The following is a 21713-nucleotide window of genomic DNA, read 5'->3' as shown; positions in this document are numbered from 1 at the left end:
AGTTCTCTCAATCCTTAATTTAAATAAAGTACTCTGGTTGCTGAGGAAGGGAGAACAAAAACAAAGCACTCAGAGGACAATACTAAGGAAATGTATAAGTTGCTAAAGGTAAGAAACACAATATCTAACAAGTCAACTGACAAAATTGTCCGATGGTGAAAGAAAAAAATCACTATAAAGGTCCTAGGACAAAGGAATGTGTTTGATTTTTCACCATAACACCAGCTAAAAATAAACAGATTCCCATGTAAAGAAGTTATAACTTTGTTAGCACATATTGCTATCTATTTCTTGTACAGACCTTACTAGAGTATTTCTACATTTCTACATTTGCATATAAACACCTTCATTTCTATTGTTTAAGGTGGGTTTTCTGTTTTTTTTTTTATTTATTGCTTAAATACAAGAAAGATAAAAATGAAGTTTCACACTAAAAAAGAGTATTTTAAAATGAAAATGCCTGAACATTTCTTTCATTTTTAACAGTATAAAAATACTACTTACATTTAACATGTAAATTTAAATATCAGGACCTGTGAGAGTCCTATATTAATCCCAAGGATCACACTAATAATATTTCCATGATTACATATCTGGTTGCTCTGTTGACAGCCCGAGCAAAACTAGTTTCCCTTTAACTCTTCAATGCTGTAGCCTCTCCTGCCTTTTCTCCCATCAATCTTCTGTGCATCTACCTATGAATCCAAGTCGTTCTGACATTTGAGCAGCAAACAGACCATGTCTGACCAGCAAGTTCCAAGAACACCAAAGGCTAAAAAGTCAAGTAGCAGCTAACAAGAGAGAGAATCAAATATGCTGCAGAAGAAATCTGATGAATTTGGATCAAATAATTGCTTATGCTGGCAACGAAGTCACTACTCACATTTATTGATGTTTTGGAGAGAAAATAAATGACTTGCACCTTGAATTTTGTCTTTTTATAGATATGTTTCTAACTATTTTTCCTGTATTATATTAGAAAGTAAAATATTCCGAAACATCTAAAGTTGTAATATACATCTTCTTAATCCTTCCTACTCCAAACCTTTTCCTATATTTTCTATAGTACTCAGATAAGTCAAAGATCATGCTCTTTTTTGCTTACTTTCTGCTATTCTTTATTAGAAAAGAACTAATTTAAGTTAAGGAAAAGCTATTCATACTTTCATGATAATAAAGAGACATTCTATGAAATTAAAGACTGGCAAATCAAAACTGAAAAGATGAACTATTTCTTCAGACAATGCAGTTCAATTACCTAGTTAAATTAATTCTTATATTAATCCAAGACTTTAGAAAGATTCTAAAAAAGATTGGAATGTAACTAATAAGTAAATCCAGAGTTTTAGTAGCAGATCACTGAAAGAATTGCCAAAGTTTTACAGGGTTATAAAAATCTCATGATTCAAGAAATAAATCAATTTATAACTAGTGAGTTAAACTGAAGCTTAGTAAAAACTTCCCAGTCAACAGCATATTCCATTATCTTCTCATACAAGAAATTTTGTGTATTGGTTGATTACAGAGCCAAGCCCATTAACAGCATAAGGTACAGTAAGTGAAATCAAAGATCAGACAGTACAACATGTCCTTTGAACAGATTTAAACAAGAACACATATTTCCATTTTTCACATCCTAGTTGTACCCCCTGCCCATTAGTTATGTTGACTTTGAAGTCTCTCTCTCTTGCCTTCCTTTCTTTCTGCTTTTACTCCTATGCAAACTTTTACTGTTATCTTGTACACCCCAGTTCAGAACAAAATTATTGAAATCTCAAAAACTGTTATTGGAAAGGGAAAACACTCAGAAACAAACAACTTGGTCTGAATACGATTAGTCATTAAGCTTTTGGGTGTGCATGTGTGCATGCACATTTACATACTGAGAAGTTACTAAAGGTGTTGCACTGTAAGTGTGAGCACTGCAAGTCTGATCTGAAGTGTTCCTTGTTAAATTCAACTGACATTAGGTCTTCCAACTTCCCTTCTAAGGAAGCAGGTTACTGTCCCATTGGATGAGAAGCAAAGTAAGGAATGTAAAGATGTCTTTAAAATAATTCTACCACTAATTTACATAAGAGTAACTCCTACACTTATTATATGCCTATTCGATCAGCTTAAAATAAGTAAATATATTTGTCTTAACTGCCTATACAACAAAGAAAACAATTTTTCTCTCATTAAAAAAGTTAGTAAAATATCTCACTCTTTATTCAACAATTCATTAACAAAACACGATATGATTTATGAACTAATTTATTTTTGTCAAATGATAATTCTTCCCTGTCAAAATGCAAAACTGTTCATGCAATCTATTATTTTAAAATAATGATCATAGGTCAAGGCTGAACATTTTTAATTGAACAGCTGCTTTGAACTAAACAGTAAATTACTCTTCAGGTTCTGGCGTGATCATTATATTCTTTATAAAGCATGTTTCTAAAAACTGTTACCATCCATTGTCAATGTGAATCTTTTGTTACATAACTCTACTTTTCTCTAGCATCAAAAATTAAATAGAACTTTAGAATAATTATCTTTCTTATAAAAGATAATTTATCTTATAACATCAAAAATAACAAGAAAAACTTCAAAATTTAAGTAACAAGAATCAGATATCTCACTGCCTTACAAAACATCCTTTAAAAATCTCTAGGGGCAGGATTTGATGACTTCGTGACTAGAAAAACTGACCAGAATAAAGCATATCAAAACCATTCCTGTTAGAGGACTCAACAACAAGCTAGGCCCTTAAGGTGACAAGAATAAAATAATGATAAAGCGACGACCTTTTAGCCTGTAACAACTAAAATATTAGGACAATATAGCTTATTTGCCTCATCTTTGTAAAGCTGGGTATGGGCTAAGGATGGAATTACACCATACGTCTGAGCTGATCTTAATGCTTCCTAGCTGCCAAAAGAGGGAAGGCCACTTCTTGTTTTCCTGCACAATCCTGCCACTGGTTCTGGTGCTTGGCACACTCCTCTGTGGAAGGGTTCACTCTGGTGAACCCTAATGAGTGCCAGAGCCAATGGAAGGGAAGGGAGGGGATCACACAGCCAAGTTCAGCAGAAGAGGGGTGCTGAATTTGCTTCTTTTAGCAACAGCAAGCTTTGAGACCAGCTCAACCATCTTTTGTAACTTTGCCTTAATATGTGAAAACAGCACTATATGGAAAGGAGAGATGGCATATTTTGCTTATCACCACTTTAGGCGCCAGGAACTTCCAGAGCAGCTTCCACTTATATTAAATATTCTGCGGAGTTTGGGAATTTCTCCGTGAGCAAAATGCTTGTAACATTATCACCACATGTTACTTCTGTTCTGCTACAGAGATAAAGTCATAATAGCATGGCATATGAAGGAGGAAAAGCTATCTTCATATATTTCAGGATCTATGGAGTTTATATGAAGAAGGCACAGTCTTAGAATATAAAGTCATTATTGAGTAACAAATAGAACAAATCCTATCCATTCATCAACTAAATTAGCTGGAAAACAGTAGCCTTCAACACTAAGACTGCAACAGCACAGAAAAAAAAAAAAATCCGTAGATTCTATTTCACTCTTTTTTCTTCCAAAAATCTAAGTCGGAGGCTAGTTACTTTTCTCACAGGCCCCTGCTTTCTTTAGAAGGAAAAATGGGGCTGAGAACAGAGCACACAAAAGAGAGAGAAGTCCAGAGGAAGGTCTCGCTCCTCAAACACTGGATATTGCTGTCTTTCTACAGAGCAGTCTAGAGCATTTGGTGCTTCAAGGAGAGCCTGCATCCACTGCAGTGGAGAATGAAGTATGTATAAAGATTTTATTTCTGACCACTGCAGTGAGAAATTAAGCTCTCCATTTTTCATAACCATTCTGAAATGCCCTTGAGGTGGAGGTAGAGGAGCAACAGATCTTTGTAGTTGTATTAGATGGGAAATGATTCAGATCAGAGAAAATACAGAAAACAGAGGGCAACAGAGACAAACAAACCAAATATAAGTGGAGGAGAAGAAAGCCAAGAAAGAATGGAAAAGGTTTTCCATAGGCAGAATTAAAATTCTGAGGGAGACAGATTTAGTAAAAAGCTGTGAAGCTTAAGATGCTACTTATCCCGTCATACCATAGATGAGATCCTGTAATCACAGACTCACAGAATGGTATGATCTTTAGAAAAATAGAAGAATAAAGGGCTGTAAATTAATGTATATATTATATAAGAATATAGAATATAAACATTTCATTTTCAGTCTCATAACAGATAGGAATTTAATTCCATATTGTTCATTATATCTAAAATGTCATAGGGAACTTCACACATTTGTTCTTGACAGAAGTTTCTAGCAGGAAGGTGTAAAGCACTTTTCAGAAAATACATATTTGAGTTTAAAATAGAAAATAAGGACCCTCTTCCATGAGAGAAAAGCATAAATTAAAAATTTTGACTTGGAAAAACTAGATATTCTTTTTTTAACTTTCTCCTTGTCCACTGAAAATCAATGTATGTGAAGTTTTTGGCTCTTCCATCCCCATAAAACAAAAGGGAGAAGATCCTCTAGTGAAAAAAAAACATATAAATATATCTCCTCAGTACAGCTAAAAGTTTCAGATTTAAAAGAAATATATTTCAATAATTAAGTATAACTTTTCAAATTAATTGACTGCTCTCTTAGGAAACTCCTATACTATGAAACAAACAGAAAGACATAGCAACAGTGAGAGGAATGTTTGGAAGCAAAGGACAGTGAAACATTTAAATTCAGGATAAAATAACAGTAATTCTGACCTGAAATTTTGAAAATCTTCCCTTAACTGTTTTAATGTAGGAACAATCTTTCCAAAATTAACAAAGAAGTGAAATGAATTGCAAAATAAGTGCATCATCAACATCACTGCTTCCTATATATGTTTAGCACCCTTATATCAGAGCTTCTCAGTGCCTGTCAGGCAATGGAATTAATTCAAAACTCATTGGAATCATTGGGCATCTTCCCATCAATTTCCATGGGCTTTGGGTCACACTGTTAGTTCCTCTCAAAACTCTAAACATTCCCATCGAAACAGAGGAACTAAATTTGTTCAGTAGTTGAAGACCAAGCTTTTAAGTTGATATATGCAAAAGACCACTGAAAAACAGCACTTCTCTGGAACAAACTGTAGCTAGGATGTCAAAGTACAGAGCTCTTCAGCTTCGGGGGTTTTTTTGTTTTTTTTTTTTTCCTAACAGGTATGATAAACATAGATAAACATTCAAAAAATAAGCAGTGTTGGGACAGAACACAACAACTTATCACAACAATAGATACACAAGTAGAACACACTTCTCATTTTCTATATGCTTTGACAATGTATTATACGTCATTAGGCTATGCATGATGGTGTATAATGTAGTACTATTTTTCCCCCAAAATTTTAGATAATGCTTATCTAATATTTTTAAACATCAGGGAATAAGTAGAACTATTGTTGTAGTAGTGACTGAATATCACATTTACAGTTTTAAGGACACACTGCTGTGTGAGTAATGTTCCACTGTTACAGGCCATCATTTCTATTTATAATATTGCTTTTACTTGTAAAGTAACATTTTAACTAAACATTACTAAGGGAAGTCCACCATGAAAAGGTTTGTTTGACTATGTGCAGAGAATCCAGTCTTTTAGCAAACAGATAAATTTAGTAGTACAATTTCCTGTTTGGAGTATCACCATCATTTCAGGTAGGATTTTTTCAGGGATTCGATTAGTTTTGTTGAAATTAGAATTAGAAGAAAAATTAAATGCAGTTAGTGTTTGTATTTAGGACTGGACAGTAACTATGCACATATAAAACACACAACTATAAATAGTTTTATCTACCAGGTCTGCACCTAGCATATATCTTTTTTAAATGGGGGGGTGGGGGTGTAGGTTTAAATAAAGGCAAAAAAATGCACCAAAATAAAACAGATATGAGTCCACTTAGCTAACGTATTTAGCAATTGCCAAAGAATAGATTAGGCTCTGTTGTCCTAATTCCATTACATGAGTTATTCTGAGTTACATTAAAAAATTCTCAAAATACACTGTCAGACAGTAGAGTAAACAACTCTTTTAAGGGAAATAATCATTACTACAGATATCACGTGAAAAAAAGAATGTGTGAGCTACCCCACTGTGATACCAACATAAGTGGTTACTTTTGGCAGTCAGTCAGTCAAATACAGGGAAACAAACCAACCCATACGGGAACTTTCAAACATTTGCATCGTCTCTCCATTGGGTTGATAAATGACTGTTTTATAAAAATGCTGAATGTAACTTTTTCAAACCACTGGGACACTTAATGCAAAGTACAAAATCAAAGCAAATATTATTCTCAGGTCACAGCACACTTAACAGGGTGCACAGTGAATAAGTTTTATTTAAACTTTCAGAGTTGGTCTAACTCCACAGCTTTTTTGGAATTTTACATTTGAATTCAATAGCAGGGTTAAATGACCACTTCTCTAAATACTAGCCTGTAACAAACACTTTGTTTAAGCAAATACAATTTTTATAAACAAATGAAAAGTACATTAAATATAATCAATCATAAATGAATTTGTGTTGTGTTGAGGACTATTATTATATTAAAAAAAATAACTTTGCTTTTGAAATGGCATCTTCATGGCTGAATGTTAGTCAGAGAAAGCTGCCCTGCATAAATCAATGTTATGAACAACTGCCATACAAATCTACTTCAGATTAACATAAAAATGAGACATGGTATTACAGCATGTTGATCTATAACCTAACATGGCTCTAATCAACAACAAAACAAAGTCCAATAATACTCTGAGAAAAGTCAGTTTTATTTTCCCTAGACAAACATCAAAAAAAACCCTAGTTACAGTAGGATTAAGTTCATTTCACTCAAAACACAAGGATGGAGACAAACTTTTTAAATCCTCCACATAAAATTGAACAATCAGTTGTGTCAGATGTAGCTCTAAGGTTCAATATATCAAAAGTCAATAGCCTATTAGGATCTGCTGTGATAAGGTGCTTATTTCAGGTTATAAAAAAATGTTATCTTAGAACTGCACTATGATACAAGCAGAAATCCGTTTGGATTTTTTTCAGGAAGTAAAAACATAGTTGAGTGCTTTTCACGATTTTAAAATTTATTTTTACTTCTTACAATTTTTTGAAATCCACAAAGGAAATAAAACTAATTAATAGAAACTATTACAGCCGTGATTCATTTTCACATAATCTGCTATAACATCTTTACAATGTCATGGGGACTGGGCAAACGATATTTTTGTATTAATAATCAAATGGCTATAAGGGTCAATTACCTTGATTAGAGTGTCACTGAGGCTTTTTCATCCAGATTTTATTTATAGGGCTGAACTATCAAGTACCCTGCTACATCCTTGCTGTTAAGGCAGTAAGTGGAGAGGTGGCTGCGAGGCGCCACCAGGGGGGCGTTGGGATTCTTTCGAATTCCGGGGTTAGTTGTACTAAACTCAAGAGATTGTCAGTTGTCAAATGTGAGAATTTATTAAAGATAAGAGGTTATAACAAAGCTAACAGTATAACAAAGCTGGAAATATAACAGTACTGAATATATATATACATATCAGAGCTCTACAGTTCAATCACGGATGGCCGGTACAGCGACCGCTCTCACCCTTTCCTTGAAGGCCACCCCTCTGGGATAGTTTTCCTGGATCCCCAAGCAATGGGTGCTGGATACAGCGACGGCTCTCACCCCTTATGGGCCACTGCTCCGGGACAGTTTTCCCTGGCTTCGCCTCACCATGCTGGTGACATCAGCAGCTTCCCCACTGATGGGTGGGTCCTCAGGTCCTCAGGCCAGCTGACCATGGGCCCGAGTCCACACCAGACCTATGTGTCTTACTCCCTTATATACCCAGGCAGAACAACGCCAGCCCCAGGCATAGCAAGGCCACATGGCTCCAGTCAATACCAGCACACACAGCAGCAGGTGACCTGGTGCTCAGCCCACAGCCCTGCTTGGCAGGTACCAACGCGCCCATTAGCAGGTCGTTCTACTGGGGATGACTCCGCAGCCGGACATGTCTATAGTGTGGGTCTGCGGTGTCACTTCTCAATCATGGGGTCAGTAGCAGGTGTGTTCCCAGGCTGCAGCAACCCCACAGTGTGGTGGGGCCAGCCGTGGTGCACCTGGGGTTCATTAACTCTTGGGGAGCGCCCCAGAGCAAACCCCTCTCCTATGGGCTGCACCATCTGGAGCCCCACGCTGACCTGTGTGGTGCCTGCCAGTGACTTCATAGTTTCAAATTTCAAAAAAAAATTTACTTTGACTTAATTTGATTTTACCATGGGAGCAAACCTGTGTTAGTGGTTACACACTTCAGACTCCATCCTTGAATATTTACCTTCAAACTGTAGAACACTTTTTCCAATTTTATCAATAGCTGCATTCTAAATGATGACTGAAATACTACAGTATATTGAGTATTTACAAGACAGAAGTATCTTAGAAGCAAGGTTGCTTTTACTCAGGACTTTGCCACTTTCGCATATGTAGAAAGACATTCAGGAATTTGCATGGGCTGCTATACCCACCTATCTCATCTTATTCCTGTCATGTCATACATTATTTACTTAAGTTTCTGATCTTCCAGAAACTGATATAATAAAAGACATACATCATATATGCTGTCCATATATACCCTATCACTTCTCAACAGCTAATATTCTGTCCAAAATATCAGCTCCATTCTTTGTACCTAGATGTTGTTAATCCGGAGCGCCGTGATCATCAACAATTTTAATCACCTGGTAAAAGAGATTTAGAGAAAGGCCCATCTGTAAGCTTTAGCAGTAGATTATCTTTACTGCTTTCTTGCAGGCCATAGATAAGAATGAATAACATTTGTCCAAAAACAGATTGCTTGTGTATAGTACTAAAAAAGACCTAAAGGGGATGAGGATTCTCACCTTGCAAGATTCAGTGAAAACCTGGTCTACTTACACAGTTTTAGTGTTGTATTCATATGCATTTGAGTTGATGTACAGAAAGTAACTTCAAACTGTGAGCAAGAAAAGAGAATTTACTGTATCTCAGAGTAACTTCTAATATTGTTTAAAGCTGAATAAATTACATATTTTTTCTCTTTACATCGTTCAAGGTTTTGATTTTCATTATTTTCATATATTTTCATTTTCAATATTTTCATTTCATATTTTTGAAGAAGCAATATTTAGCTACAAAAAAAATCAGTCCTTTGTACTTATTTTATCAAGTTAAGTTTCCAATACACCTTGAAAAATACATAGGTATTAATTGTGGTTTATAAAGGGAAAATAGAAGTTCACTGGTATCGTGTAACTTGGTTGATATTGTATAAGAAAGCCGTATACATTCATGACTGAGTTTCTGGACCAAACTAAAATAAGACACTTTTGTCTATCTATATTGCTACATCTAGGTCCTGAAGTGTCGCAGTGACTGAAGAAGAACTAACAGCAGATTCAGAGATAATTTTTTTGATGCCAGTATCTGTAAGGAAGAACCTGCTCTTTTTGTAATAAAAGGAACTCTTCCACATCAGCAGGTTTAAGAGTTTCTTATAAATTGCTGACATTAAAATTTACCTTAATAAAATAAAATATAACATATTTTATACTTACATAAATAATATATAAAATATATATTACTTATAATATATAATATTATATATAATAGATCATGTTATATAAAAATTATAACAAATAGTAATATATTATTATATATGAATACTAATAATATAAATATATAATAAATTATATATACTATGTAATTATATATAGTATAATTATATACTTACTTAATAAAATATTAATTTAAAACTGTATAATGTAATGAAATCTGTAGGAGACACTTTTCACTAATAAACTATCATACTAAAAATTTAAGAAAAATATTAGAGAGACAGAGAGAGAACATCTCTATCATGAAGCTTGTGATCCAAACATGACTTAATTCTAACCAGTGTAGGACTTCTGAATATTTGCATATCTATAATATATATGTATTTATAAAAACATATATGCATGCACAAATATATATATGTGCACATACACACATATGTTTCTTTTGACTTTCTGCTGACATATGAGTTAAAATAGAATGATCGTGCTTTTTTCCAAAAACAATAGAGATAGATAGTCTATTCACACAGGAACTAAGCATTCAAAGACAGGAATAATAGCATATGGTAGTTCCAGGAACATTCTTACTCAGTTAACGACTTTATGAGGTAATTTTATTGGTATTGTCAACTACAATAAAACCAGGTGAATTTAACACTTGGTTTAACAGTTACCATACTGCAATGTAAGCAAGTCTAAGTTAGACACCCCGGCAATAGAACGGTCTTTGCCATAGACTACAACTCTGGGGGACAAGATGATTATGATGAACTACCAGTCTTCTCCCTTTCATAGCTGAAACATAGGTGGAAGGTTAATGGCCACAGACTGTCCTTGCTGGCATAGTGAGGTGGTATAATGTCATAAATTAAGTGGTCTCCACCACAAAAATCAAGTTTTGTCCACAGTTGCAAGGTACCAAAGTAGATAAGACATTAGCAGCTGGCAAACAAAGAGGAGTTTTCTATTCTGTAAATATGTTTGCTATCAGTTTATGTGACAGTGGAAGCGGGCAGAAAGGAACAGGCACAAAATGACTGGTCAAGGGAAGTAGGAAAGCAGAGTTCAAAACAGAAATAGTGGGGCAGAAGACTGGAGGAATACAAGCACTGAAAACTGAAGTGTGTAAGAAGGACCTTGGTGAGTTTAGGCGATGGTTGGAGTGGACTGTAAACACAAGTTGTTTTACAGTAAGAACAGTGCTGGAACATGTACAGTAGTTTTCCAAAGTCTTAGTGATGTCACGAAGATCCATCTGAAAGAGTCTTAAGATATATTTGCTTCCCAGACTGCTTCAAATCTTAAAGCATTATAAGAAAACAAAGAAAAAAGAGTAACTAATATTTAGCAGAGGTGGGTTTCAGAGATAAAACCATATTCATCTCCCTATAAAACTTCTTATATATGTACTCTTCATTTGTATAATGACAGACCCAGCTTTTCCAGAGGATAATAACTATCAGAGGCTGTAAAAGAGTTTTTTTCTGTCATTACGCAGGAAGTTAAATGCTGTTGTAAGCATACAAACAGCCCAGCCCAGCTAACCCAATATCCATCAGCTCCTTCAAACTAGCCCAGTTACTTCAAAGAAAGATATCCCCTGGAAGGTTAATAATGGGGAAGTCTCTTCCAAAGCTCAGTTAAAAGAAAGTTACCTCCATCTTTAAATAATCACTATGAAACTTTTTAATTTTTTAATCTGTGACATTTAATTTGGGACATATTTGCTAGCTGTGTAAATGTCTAATCCATTTTTCCTGTCTTGCTAAGATCTTGGCCTCTTTGCAATAACTTGAGCATAAATTCAAGAAGCCAATTGTGCTCTGTCTGAACAAGCACTTTCTTGTATTAGTTTTAATTTTCCACTTTTCACTTTCAATGGATATCTAGAAATTCAACACCATACCAAAATATTCTCAAGAATGTAGATCAATTGGTGTGAGCTACTGTTCTCACAGCTTTATGTTTATAATCACTAAGCATTTTATTGCTTTCATATAATTTCTTCATGAAGCAAAATTTCCAGACTGTAAAAACAAAATTTCTAATTAAATGGCTTGCCTTCTCAAAACCCATCTCTCAGAGCTAAAAGTCTTGTGTCTATTTACCATTGTATTCTGCTGCATTTGTTTCAATTATCTTTGTTTCTTTTATCTGAAGCTTTGTTTTATTTAATGCTGTGTTCTTCTCCTTGTTCAAACTATTTTCAGCATTTTACATATATTTCATTTCTACCCGTGCCCTGCTTATTTTTGTTCACAGTTTAAATTTTCTTGTTTATATCGTTCATTCTCTCTTCTGTCTCATCATTTCCCACTTTGCTTGCCAGCTCACCTTGCTGTCATTTCTAATTGCCATTGTTCTGTCTTTCCATCTGCATTGGTTTTTGATCTTTTCCTCTTCTGTTTTCCTATCTCTTCAATGATCTTTGACTGGCATTTACACCTTTTCATTTTCTGTTTCTTTGTGTGAGGGAGAATGTCATCCAATTTGGTTTTGTTCACTGGTCTCTAATTCACCAGTGAAATTCTCTCCTTTCTTTAGTGTCTTCTCTTCCCATGCAAATAGTGGACAAAGTTAGAGCACTGTGAATCAGCTGGAAGAAAAAATCAACGACTCAGTGCTCAGCAGTTTCCAAAGTGCTGAATCCTTAATTTGCTCCTAATCAACTCACACAGCTTGTGCCCTGGTTGCCAGTTTGGACGGGGTGGGAACAGTGATGAGAGAAGAAAACTACTTGCACTTTGTCTGTAATAAACACAGTCTGAGTGCAAAAACCTAAAGAGCTACAGTTGCCTCTGATGGTAATGGAAACTTCTTGAGGTTCAGTAAATGGTCCACTGTCTCCCTCTTGTCAGCTCTTGGTCCACATCAGTACTCAAAAATGCTGAAATCGGCTTTGATTATTCAAACAGGAGAGTGAAAAAAGGAAGCTTTTACATGCTTAAGTTGTCAAGATTATTCAGGAATGAGGACTTGAATGACTGCAAATGTTCCTCTCTGATACAAGTCTTAAAGGCTTACTAACTAAATAACCAAAGAGATTTTGTCACTATTGGATTTAATATAGAACCTCTCAGAGTTACCATTTTTTCTGTATTTAACTAGCACTGAGTTTGCTAACTTGAGTAACATTTTTTGTAGTAGATAAAAGGGAGAGTACTAACTTGGAAAGTAACTCTAATAACAATTTGAAATGTCAGTAGTATAAGATGAATGATGATGTAATTCAGTAAGGGACTTTGTAGGGTTTAGGTAAACAAGGTACTGTTCTTACTAGAAAGAACTTACAGAGAGCAAAAGAATACACCTACATGAAGCAGTGTGGAGCTATATACAAAAAAACCTAGTTTGGGGCCAGAAAGGTGAATCAACACATTGACATGGCATTCTGTCCATGCAAGACTTTGGCGTTAGCTCTGGGCTCTCTGTGCTGTGCCTCATAGATCACCTAAAGACAAGGTGGGAAGGGAAGAAGCAAAGACATTTATTATAGGTAAAACAAGTCCCAAAGCCAAGAAATTCTGCAAGTGGAAACTGGAATAGGAGGAGTGAAGGAAGCAGGTAATAAAAACAAGGGGAAAAAGTGGGGATTTTTTAATCTTCTGGTTTTGAGGAGACTTAGTAAGAGAAAGATCATCTGGAGTGCGGGTGGTACTTGCTAACAAAAAACAGCATTACAGAATACTGAATAAGGACAAGGTGACAGGTTTGGCTGGGAGATGGTAAAGGAAGTAAAGTAGATATAAAACTTTTAAAAGAATTTGAACATTAAGGTCAAAGCCCTAAGGACTAGAAAAAGGAGTCTGACCAGAAGAAGGAGTCAGAAGAGAAAGATTACTGTAGCTACCAGGATGGTACTAGGTGACATGTTACAAGCTGGAGACTGCACTAAGGTTAGCAGCTTGGCCTAAATGCTGTCTGTTTGGTCCTAACTTCATCTGCAGTTACAGAGTAAGAGAAGAAATACATATTCAGCACAGGTAGAAAAAGAAACAGAAAAACAAGCAGAGGTATTAAATGAGGGCACTGGAAGCTTCTGTTATCGCCATTCATTCTCTTGCTAGCCTTCCTTCTCCATAAGGTCTCAGTTAAGATAATTTTGACAATTTAGTATATATTAGATGTAAATTATAATTCATCTACTTTACAAATGGAAAGTTTTATAAGCAAAATCTAGTCTTCTTCCGGAGAGATATTTTCCCCCTGTTAAAGGTTGGGATTCATAATATTTTATTTATTGCTATTTATTTTTAAGTAAGAACATAAAATAATTAGAGTATCATTGATTTTACTTTTTTTTAAATTAATCCCGTTCCAAGAATGATTTTCAATAAACTTTTAGATTTAGAATAAAAGTAACAAAAAAAGCTCCTACCCCAACCCTCCTGCCTGCAGAAGCAGGCCCAGCTCTTATGCTTTGGCCAGAGTGACAGGTCTGGCTTATTCCTGCTTGGGCTGAGGTGATCAAGGGCGGGGCACCCAGTACCCCCAACAGCCCCAATGACATTACTTGCCTACTTTATCTGTTTTAAAGGTTGCACCTTTTCTGGTTTCTTGACCTTCCATTTTGCTACCCTTGTACCTCCATTTCTCCACCCTCATCCCCTCTCAAATAGCAATAAATAAAAAAGCTTATTGCTCTTTCCCATTGGTCCCAGCTTTGCTACATCCAGCCACCCTTCACGGCACCATCTGTGATGTCTGGCAGCTTCTGAGACTGTTCCCTGTTATGGCCAGCAGCTTCTCATGTCTTGTCCCGCAGTTTTCCGAGCCCTGTTCAGTTACCTTAACTTCAAGCCAGGACCTAGACAGCAGCCCACTGCCCTGCCTGCAGCCTTAACGACTCTGAACGTGAATTAATATTAAAGGTTCTTGGTAATTTTATGTTCTTCTACTTCCAAATTTTTACATTGTTCATAATTAGTGGGACCAATGAAACTCGTTGTACTTTTATAGCTAGTCACGCACATTCTTAATGTGTCAACATCTGTCATTCCATATGTTAAGCATTAAAAAATTAAGTATTTTAGTTTAGTTAAGTTTAGTTTAACCTTATTCCTCAGCTGTGTAGTAGCGATTACTTTTCCGAGTAGTTGGCAATACTATTATAAAAGTGTGAGCTTGCTTTTTTTACTATGAAATTCAAACTTTTGGAAGTTTTAGGCCTAAGATAACATACCCAATTCCTGCTTGCTTCAGCAGGGAATGCAGATGGAAGGATGATTCATCTTGCTTAAAAACAAGAAGTTAGAAGGGATGAATATTAGCTCAAATACCTTTTAAACACCGGCAGTGTTAAAGTTTGCTTCTGTTCCAGTTTTGTGAGGCCTATGACCTTATTTGTCAAATTATTTTTTGACCATGAGTAGGTTGGGAAAAGTTTTAATACATACAGTTAAATCTTTGGGCATGTTAACACACATCAACACTGAAAAGTATCTCTACAGATATATGCTGGTCCTGGAGGCTCTCAAACACAAACAAGATATACATTTATTAAATGTTCAAAAATTCCAATTTATGCCAGTTTGTTACATTGCCACGTCTCATAATTTCTGATAAACGTATCCATACTTCTTTTCGCTTGTACAAACAAATGAATAGCTGTCACAAAAAGATTATACCCTTTTGCTAACAGCAGAGCTTTCCATACTCCAATACCACGTCTGTCTTTTCAAAGACCACATAGTGGATTTTTCTGATATTTTTTTACCGGAACATTCTAGTAGACTTACCATTTTCTAAAGAATACTTTTTGGATACTAAAAAAATTGCTTTCTGAATATAAAGCTATGCAAGTTTCTCTTTCTTTGCAAAGTAAGGCAGAAATATACTGGATTAATTTACTCAATTTATTTCAATACAACTGCAGCACAGATGCATTTTACCTCTGTTTAAAATAGGCCTGAATTTGTTTTCTTAAATTTTGTGATGAATGTTTAAATGCCAAATAAATTAACTAGTTAAGCATTGGTAATTTTCACAGATATATTCACTTGGAACTATGAACAGAGCTTGGGTGGATAATCACAAATTATTATTAGAACTACCCTTAAATAATTGAATATCACACTGCATATTGGGGTGATAATTAAATCAAAAATGATATTTTAAATACCTACTGAGTATGATATATCTCTTTTAAAAGTAGTGTTCAAGTCTAAGCATTTCTAAGAAAAAAGGGCAAACGTACTCTTCAGTGTTTACTGATAATATATGACATATTACTCTCAGAACTTTCTTAAAATAACATTATTAGGGTTGCAAAGTAAAATAGTTATGAGGAAAAAACAGAATTGGAGTTGCCATTTTCTCAGCTGTCTACACATGCATCTTATCAGTGCCACTAATTGTATGTTTTTAAAATTAATTGTTGTTTCAATGTGACTATTTAACAAGTGACATGAAGAGTACCCAGTGAATAATTTATATAGGTAGTTCCTAACTTTATGTTTTCTAGGATATTTAAATCTTACGTTGAAGACAATCATTAAATAATTTTCTCCCAGGTATTTGTTTATGCTATCAAAGTCCTGAGGCCAACAACAGCCCTTACTGGCCGCACCAGCCTCGACTGGGGCCTCTCCCACCCCATCTGCCCATGGGCCCAGGGCTCCATTTCAGCTCAGCCCAGGGCGCCCAGTCCCTGCCCCAAGGACACCATAGCAGTGCTGGTCTCCAGCCCTGACCCTGTCTCCTGCAGGCACCCCGGGACCCGCGCCGTGGGGAGCTGGGCTCCCGGAGGGACCCCTTGGACCTGCACCGTGGGGAGCCGGGCTCCCACGGGCATCCCAGGACCCGTGCCGTGGGGAGCTGGGCTCCCGGAGGGACTCCTTGGACCTGCACCGTGGGGAACCGGGCTCCCGCGGGCATCCCAGGACCCGCGCCGTGGGGAGCTGGGCTCCCGCAGGCACCCCGGGACCCGCGCCATGGGGAGCCGGGCTCCCAGAGGGACCCCTTGGACCTGCGCTGTGTCTCATCTCCAGCCCTGGCCCTGGCCCCGTCTCCTTCTGCTCCTGACGGGCTCCCTGGGGGGACCCTGGACCTGGGTCACCGCTTGCCGTGTTGGGGGCTGTCGTGGACCCTGGTTCCAGCCCCGGCTCTGCCCCCACATCCAGCCGCTGCGGGTCTGCGCCCGCCGGTGAGGGCATGGCCTGCACTGGGGTCACCTCGTCCCGACTTGTCCTGCCTCATGCAGCAGCCCTGCTCCTCCTGCTCCCTGCTTTATGGCATTCTACACGACAGTGAATTCTTTACAAATTATACTACAATTTATTTTCATAACATGCAAAGAGGTAACTCCAAAGACAACTTTTCAAAGCTGTTGATTTATGTGATGTTTTATCAGCTCAAATCGTTATCTTTCATTAACTTCATTTAAAAGTGAGATTTCTCAGCACTAGTGCAAACAGAACTCCCTTTTCTCAAGCTGGGCACCCAAAAAATAGAAAACACATGATTAATATGCCTATCATTAAACTTGGTTTAAATGATTCACCTAATAACACACACTTTATGTGAAATGCAGAAATTAAAAAAATAAGAACAAAAGTTCAGTCTGGAAGTGCAACAGCTACCCTTCATTCAGAATAGAAGTCTGAAATATTAGCAACTTTCAAAAATAGGGCGTATCCAAAGTTGCAGTTTAAAAGCGATCATATCCACCCAAAACCCTGCTATTTTTTTAGAGAGCTAGATATATGTATATGAAAGAAAAGATACACAAAAGTCACAAACATGCACAGGGAAGGGAAGAAGAAAGCCCTAAAGAATATCAGTGCCTAAAGCATGACCCCAAAAGACTGATAAAAGTGAAATTTCTGACTCAGAAAAGTGGCTTTTCTGAGAGTCTTGGGTCAAAACCAGTAAATAATATATTTTTTTCTGCAAACAGATAAAAAAATCTGGAGATTCAAAGCTGTTTTATAGGAAGATATTTTCTATATGCAGTTTGAGGTGAAAATCTAATATATTGAAGATGCTAAATCTAGCATATGCAATTAAAAAATGAAGAAGGGATAGTGTTGGCTGTACAGTTTCTTTAATGGATGCAACTAACACTCTTCCATTTGTTATTCTTTAGCTAACATACAAGCATCATTGAAACCAACTGAAGCTGTAATGCAATCACTGAAGAGAGTCAATGACTGCAAATTTCAACAAGATTGAATTTGAAAGTGAACAATTAAACAAGGAAATTCAACATTGGATGGGGATGGAGCGCTTGGAATACTGTATCAGAGGTCACGAGTTTCGCAAACAGCCCAACTGCAAAACTCTTTTTTTGTCATATGGATGATCTCTTTCAATCAAAGTACTGAAGCAGAACAAGAAATAGAGTGGTCTTGTCAATCCGCAACATTTTTTATTAGCTGTCCAGTTATATATTTATTCAGATACACCTGTACAAGCCCCAGAAAACTTTCTTGTCTGTTATAAAGTGAAGAGGGGAAAGGGATTAGTAATTTGATTACATTTTTCTGAATGTTACCAGGTAAAACAATAAAATCCATTCTCATGCTAGAACAAAAGTTTCTGCAAGCCCTGTACTCAGGTAAAATTTTTCTGGTTTAAATAAGCACCTTTTGTAAACAGAAAAGTCTATTGAACATTGCCTTACTACTTGCTACAGCAATCTGTGTAAACAATGAACAGTCACCGTGAAAAAAAATTTAGTAAAGCTTGCATAATTTCACTATTAAAGTTCCTTAAATAAAACCTGATTGTCTACTCTCACACAAATGTATACTATTTTTCTACTGCACCCACATGCTAGTGAGATCTTGCAAGACATGCAAAACAAGTCTATTTCAAGACCTAGAGGGAAGATTAATTTTATTCTCTTTTTTCAGCGCTGACTTATTCTCTTCTATTTTATAGAACTCCTTATTCCGTTCCTCAGCATAATGTTGTGGCATCCTAAATGCACAATACCTAAGTTCTTGAGCATGCTATGGTGCTTGCCAGGCTTCCTTGACTTTGTTTTCAAGATATCAGTATATTTTCTAAAAAAATATCCCAAAGCTCCAGCTTTGAAGGATTAGTATAATAAAAAGGAAACCTGCATGCATGCATATATATACATTATGTATCTATGTGTACAGATAGATAGTTATGTATATAAGAACACACACACACACCCCTTCTTATTGGCTTGAACAAGATATACACAAACAAAAAAAAAATCTGCCTTTCCAACTTCATATAATTTTCCTCTTCCTTCCATCCTACTAGTTTTCTTTATCTTTTTTCTCTTATGCTCATTAAGACAGTAACTCAGTAAGAACCATAAGTTCTTAATAGTAGTAATTCTTTTTTTCCACCTGTGAAGACTGTTTTCGCTTATTCTTTGGGATTACCAATTCCAGTAGATACGCTAATGAAAGTCTCGACTGACCATGAGGATTTTGCTTTCTGGCTTCCTGCATGTGATCAAATATCCATTGAAACTTTGTTTTTTGAGGGGCAGACAGAAAGGAGAAGAGCTTATCTCTATGCTCTTGGATTTGCTTGCAAAAGACAACGCTGAATTTTTTCAGTTGTGGGTTGCCTGCTTGCCTGAAGCTAATATCAGAAGTGCTCACAATCACTGATGAAACAGGAAATACAAATGGAAGCACAGACATACAAAGAAACAAAACTTCATTCTAGATATATTTTCCCTGTGTCTGCTTTTTGTTGCTCACTTGATAAATAGAATTCACACCCTGCAAAGATAAAAACCTTTACTGTTCTAATTTTTCTCCTGTAATATGTTAATTTGTAGTGGACAAGTGCTGGACTGTTAGCCAGGATTTTAAAAAAAATCATTAATAATAAATCAACACTTGCCATATAATATTTAACCTTATGAAAACATATTACTTTATTAAAGCAACACTATGTGAAAGCAAAATGAAACTGGACGACCCCTGAATAAGAATACATATTACATTCTTTGTCACAGTAAACACAACTAATATATATATGCATAACATATGCATTGCTATTGCAAATTTGTTATATATCCCTTAATCTGCAACTCTCCAGAACTGAACATTTGGATCGTAGCTCTGAAATATGCACTGATAAAATGTGTTCTGCAACCCATTATGTTCTTGATTTTCAAGCTATTTTTCTTTTATGGTCCCTTTGTGACACCTCATACACAATTGCTAAGAAACAGTGTTATCCTTTTCCAATTCCTCCTGAAAGTCTCCTGTTGCAAAGATTAGAAAAGTTTCACAGCTCCTAGGTCACTCAAACTGAGACCAGCACTGTCTCATCTTCCTTTACACTCATTTGTTTCCCATATGTTTCTTAGTTCATTGCATTTTGTCGAGGTGACAAGTTTCATGTCAGTACTAGAAATTGTTTTTAGCAATTGCTTTAAATAGATTTAAAGCACATCACATATTTAAGTCATTTTTTATTAACTAAGGAAAACATGCACCTTAAAGTCTGGACGAGATAAAATCTGTAATATAAAGGCCTTAGCTTTTGTCAGCTTCTCAGATACTTTTAACATACAAACACAGGTCACATTTTAATAAAGTTCATTTACCTTGTCCTAAAGTTAGCAGGATGAGGATGCCCATCATATAATGATAAATAATCATATTCCTCTTCTAGAGCAAAGGATTGAAAGACAATCTGTATTCTGTTTCTTTCTTCTGCTATTATAACCCAAGTACAGTTTGCGCCATTTGGATATCCATACGGGAAGCCAGGGCTTTCTATAGTGCCATTAAGTCCTTTTAAAGTTCCACCACAGGTATAAATAAATCCTAAAAAAACAACAACAAAGAGGAAAAGTAAGTTAGCACTACATTTTTACATCAACTTTCAATAAAAAATATACCTTTGGAGTTCCTGATTTCTACAAAATACTTCTCAGTGGCTGAAGTACTGCATTTAGGAAGGTAAAGCCCAAGTATTAAAACATGGCCACTTAATGCAAAACAGCTCCACCCACCTAACAAATGTGTTTTCCATACTGTTTATATAAAGACATATGGCAGCATCTTTGCAGACAATTATATACAAACAACATCTACAGCCACATTTTCTTGCCTGTGAGACACAGTATTTGTATCAATTACTCCTATTGTAAAAAGGAAGAGATGCTGCCACAGCAAGCTGAGTCTTATTCTTTTGGCGCAGGTCTTTTACAGATTAGACCCATATAGCCTCCTCCTGCTCCTCTCCAGATTTTGGGACTGGAAGAGGCTGAAAGGCTATTTATTATGAAAACAATCATTATAAAAAGATCTTCCTCAAGCCACTGTGTCCTGGCAGAGCTGGTCCTTTTCTCCAGTCTTGCTCTCAGTCCTAATGCTCAGTTACCGCAATTCCTAATTCCCCTAGGTCCTCACGATATATTTTTCTTTCCACCAGTTTGTTGTCTGACTGTAAGTCTACATGCCCTCCGCAGGCTTTCTGCTCTATGATGCCTACATACTTGGTTGATTTTCCTGCCTCGGCTTTTGCACCCCAGCAGCTTCTCCTCCCTAAGCATGCTCTGAGCAAGCCCCCTCCACTCAGGTTTCTTCAGCTGAGAAAAACCCAAAAAGCTTTGGGGAAAGCTCTCAGCTGCTCAGCGCACGCTTTCAGAGGAACATGATATACATTTCATAACAAACTACAAACAAACAAACCAGATGCCATCTCTTTAATTATATGCACATGTATATATTTGAGCTCATTAAATCATCTTCTTTATGGCACATTCACAAGCTTGTCTTCATGTTGAGCATTTAAATGTGCAGAGGCCCCTTTCTGTGAAATACTAATCAGAAATCTCTTAAAATTATATATTTTGCATTGTTATACTATAAAGTAACTTTGACAACAGAGAGGGATGCATATTTTTTTTTTTTCTTGGCTTTTTCGTGTTTAGCTCCTTCACTGATGAGAAATGATGCCTCTTATGAGGTGTAATTACTATTTTGCTACACATACCAGTGTATCATAGGTATACAGGACAGAGAGAGAAGAGTTTTGTTTGTCTGATCTCAGAACCACAGGTATAGTAAATTTTGTCCTCTACTGTAAATTAGCTTGGAGAATTCATTTTCATGTCATTGCTGCCTACACAGT

General features: G+C 36.3%; 1 protein-coding gene across 1 annotated transcript in view; it reads right to left on the bottom strand.

Annotated features, from left to right (window-relative positions):
* The window catches only part of CSMD3 (CUB and Sushi multiple domains 3), a 734654-nt gene that overhangs the window by 631187 nt on the left and 81754 nt on the right, over window positions 1-21713 (bottom strand). The window contains 1 exon segment of the mRNA XM_067292283.1: window positions 20179-20401. Within this exon segment, the coding sequence (XP_067148384.1) occupies window positions 20179-20401 (223 nt within the window).

This window comes from Apteryx mantelli, chromosome 2 (assembly GCF_036417845.1).
Source record: "Apteryx mantelli isolate bAptMan1 chromosome 2, bAptMan1.hap1, whole genome shotgun sequence".
Lineage (NCBI taxonomy): Eukaryota > Metazoa > Chordata > Aves > Apterygiformes > Apterygidae > Apteryx > Apteryx mantelli.
Note: the sequence above shows the minus strand (reverse complement) of the source record. Positions and strands in the feature narration are given on the sequence as shown.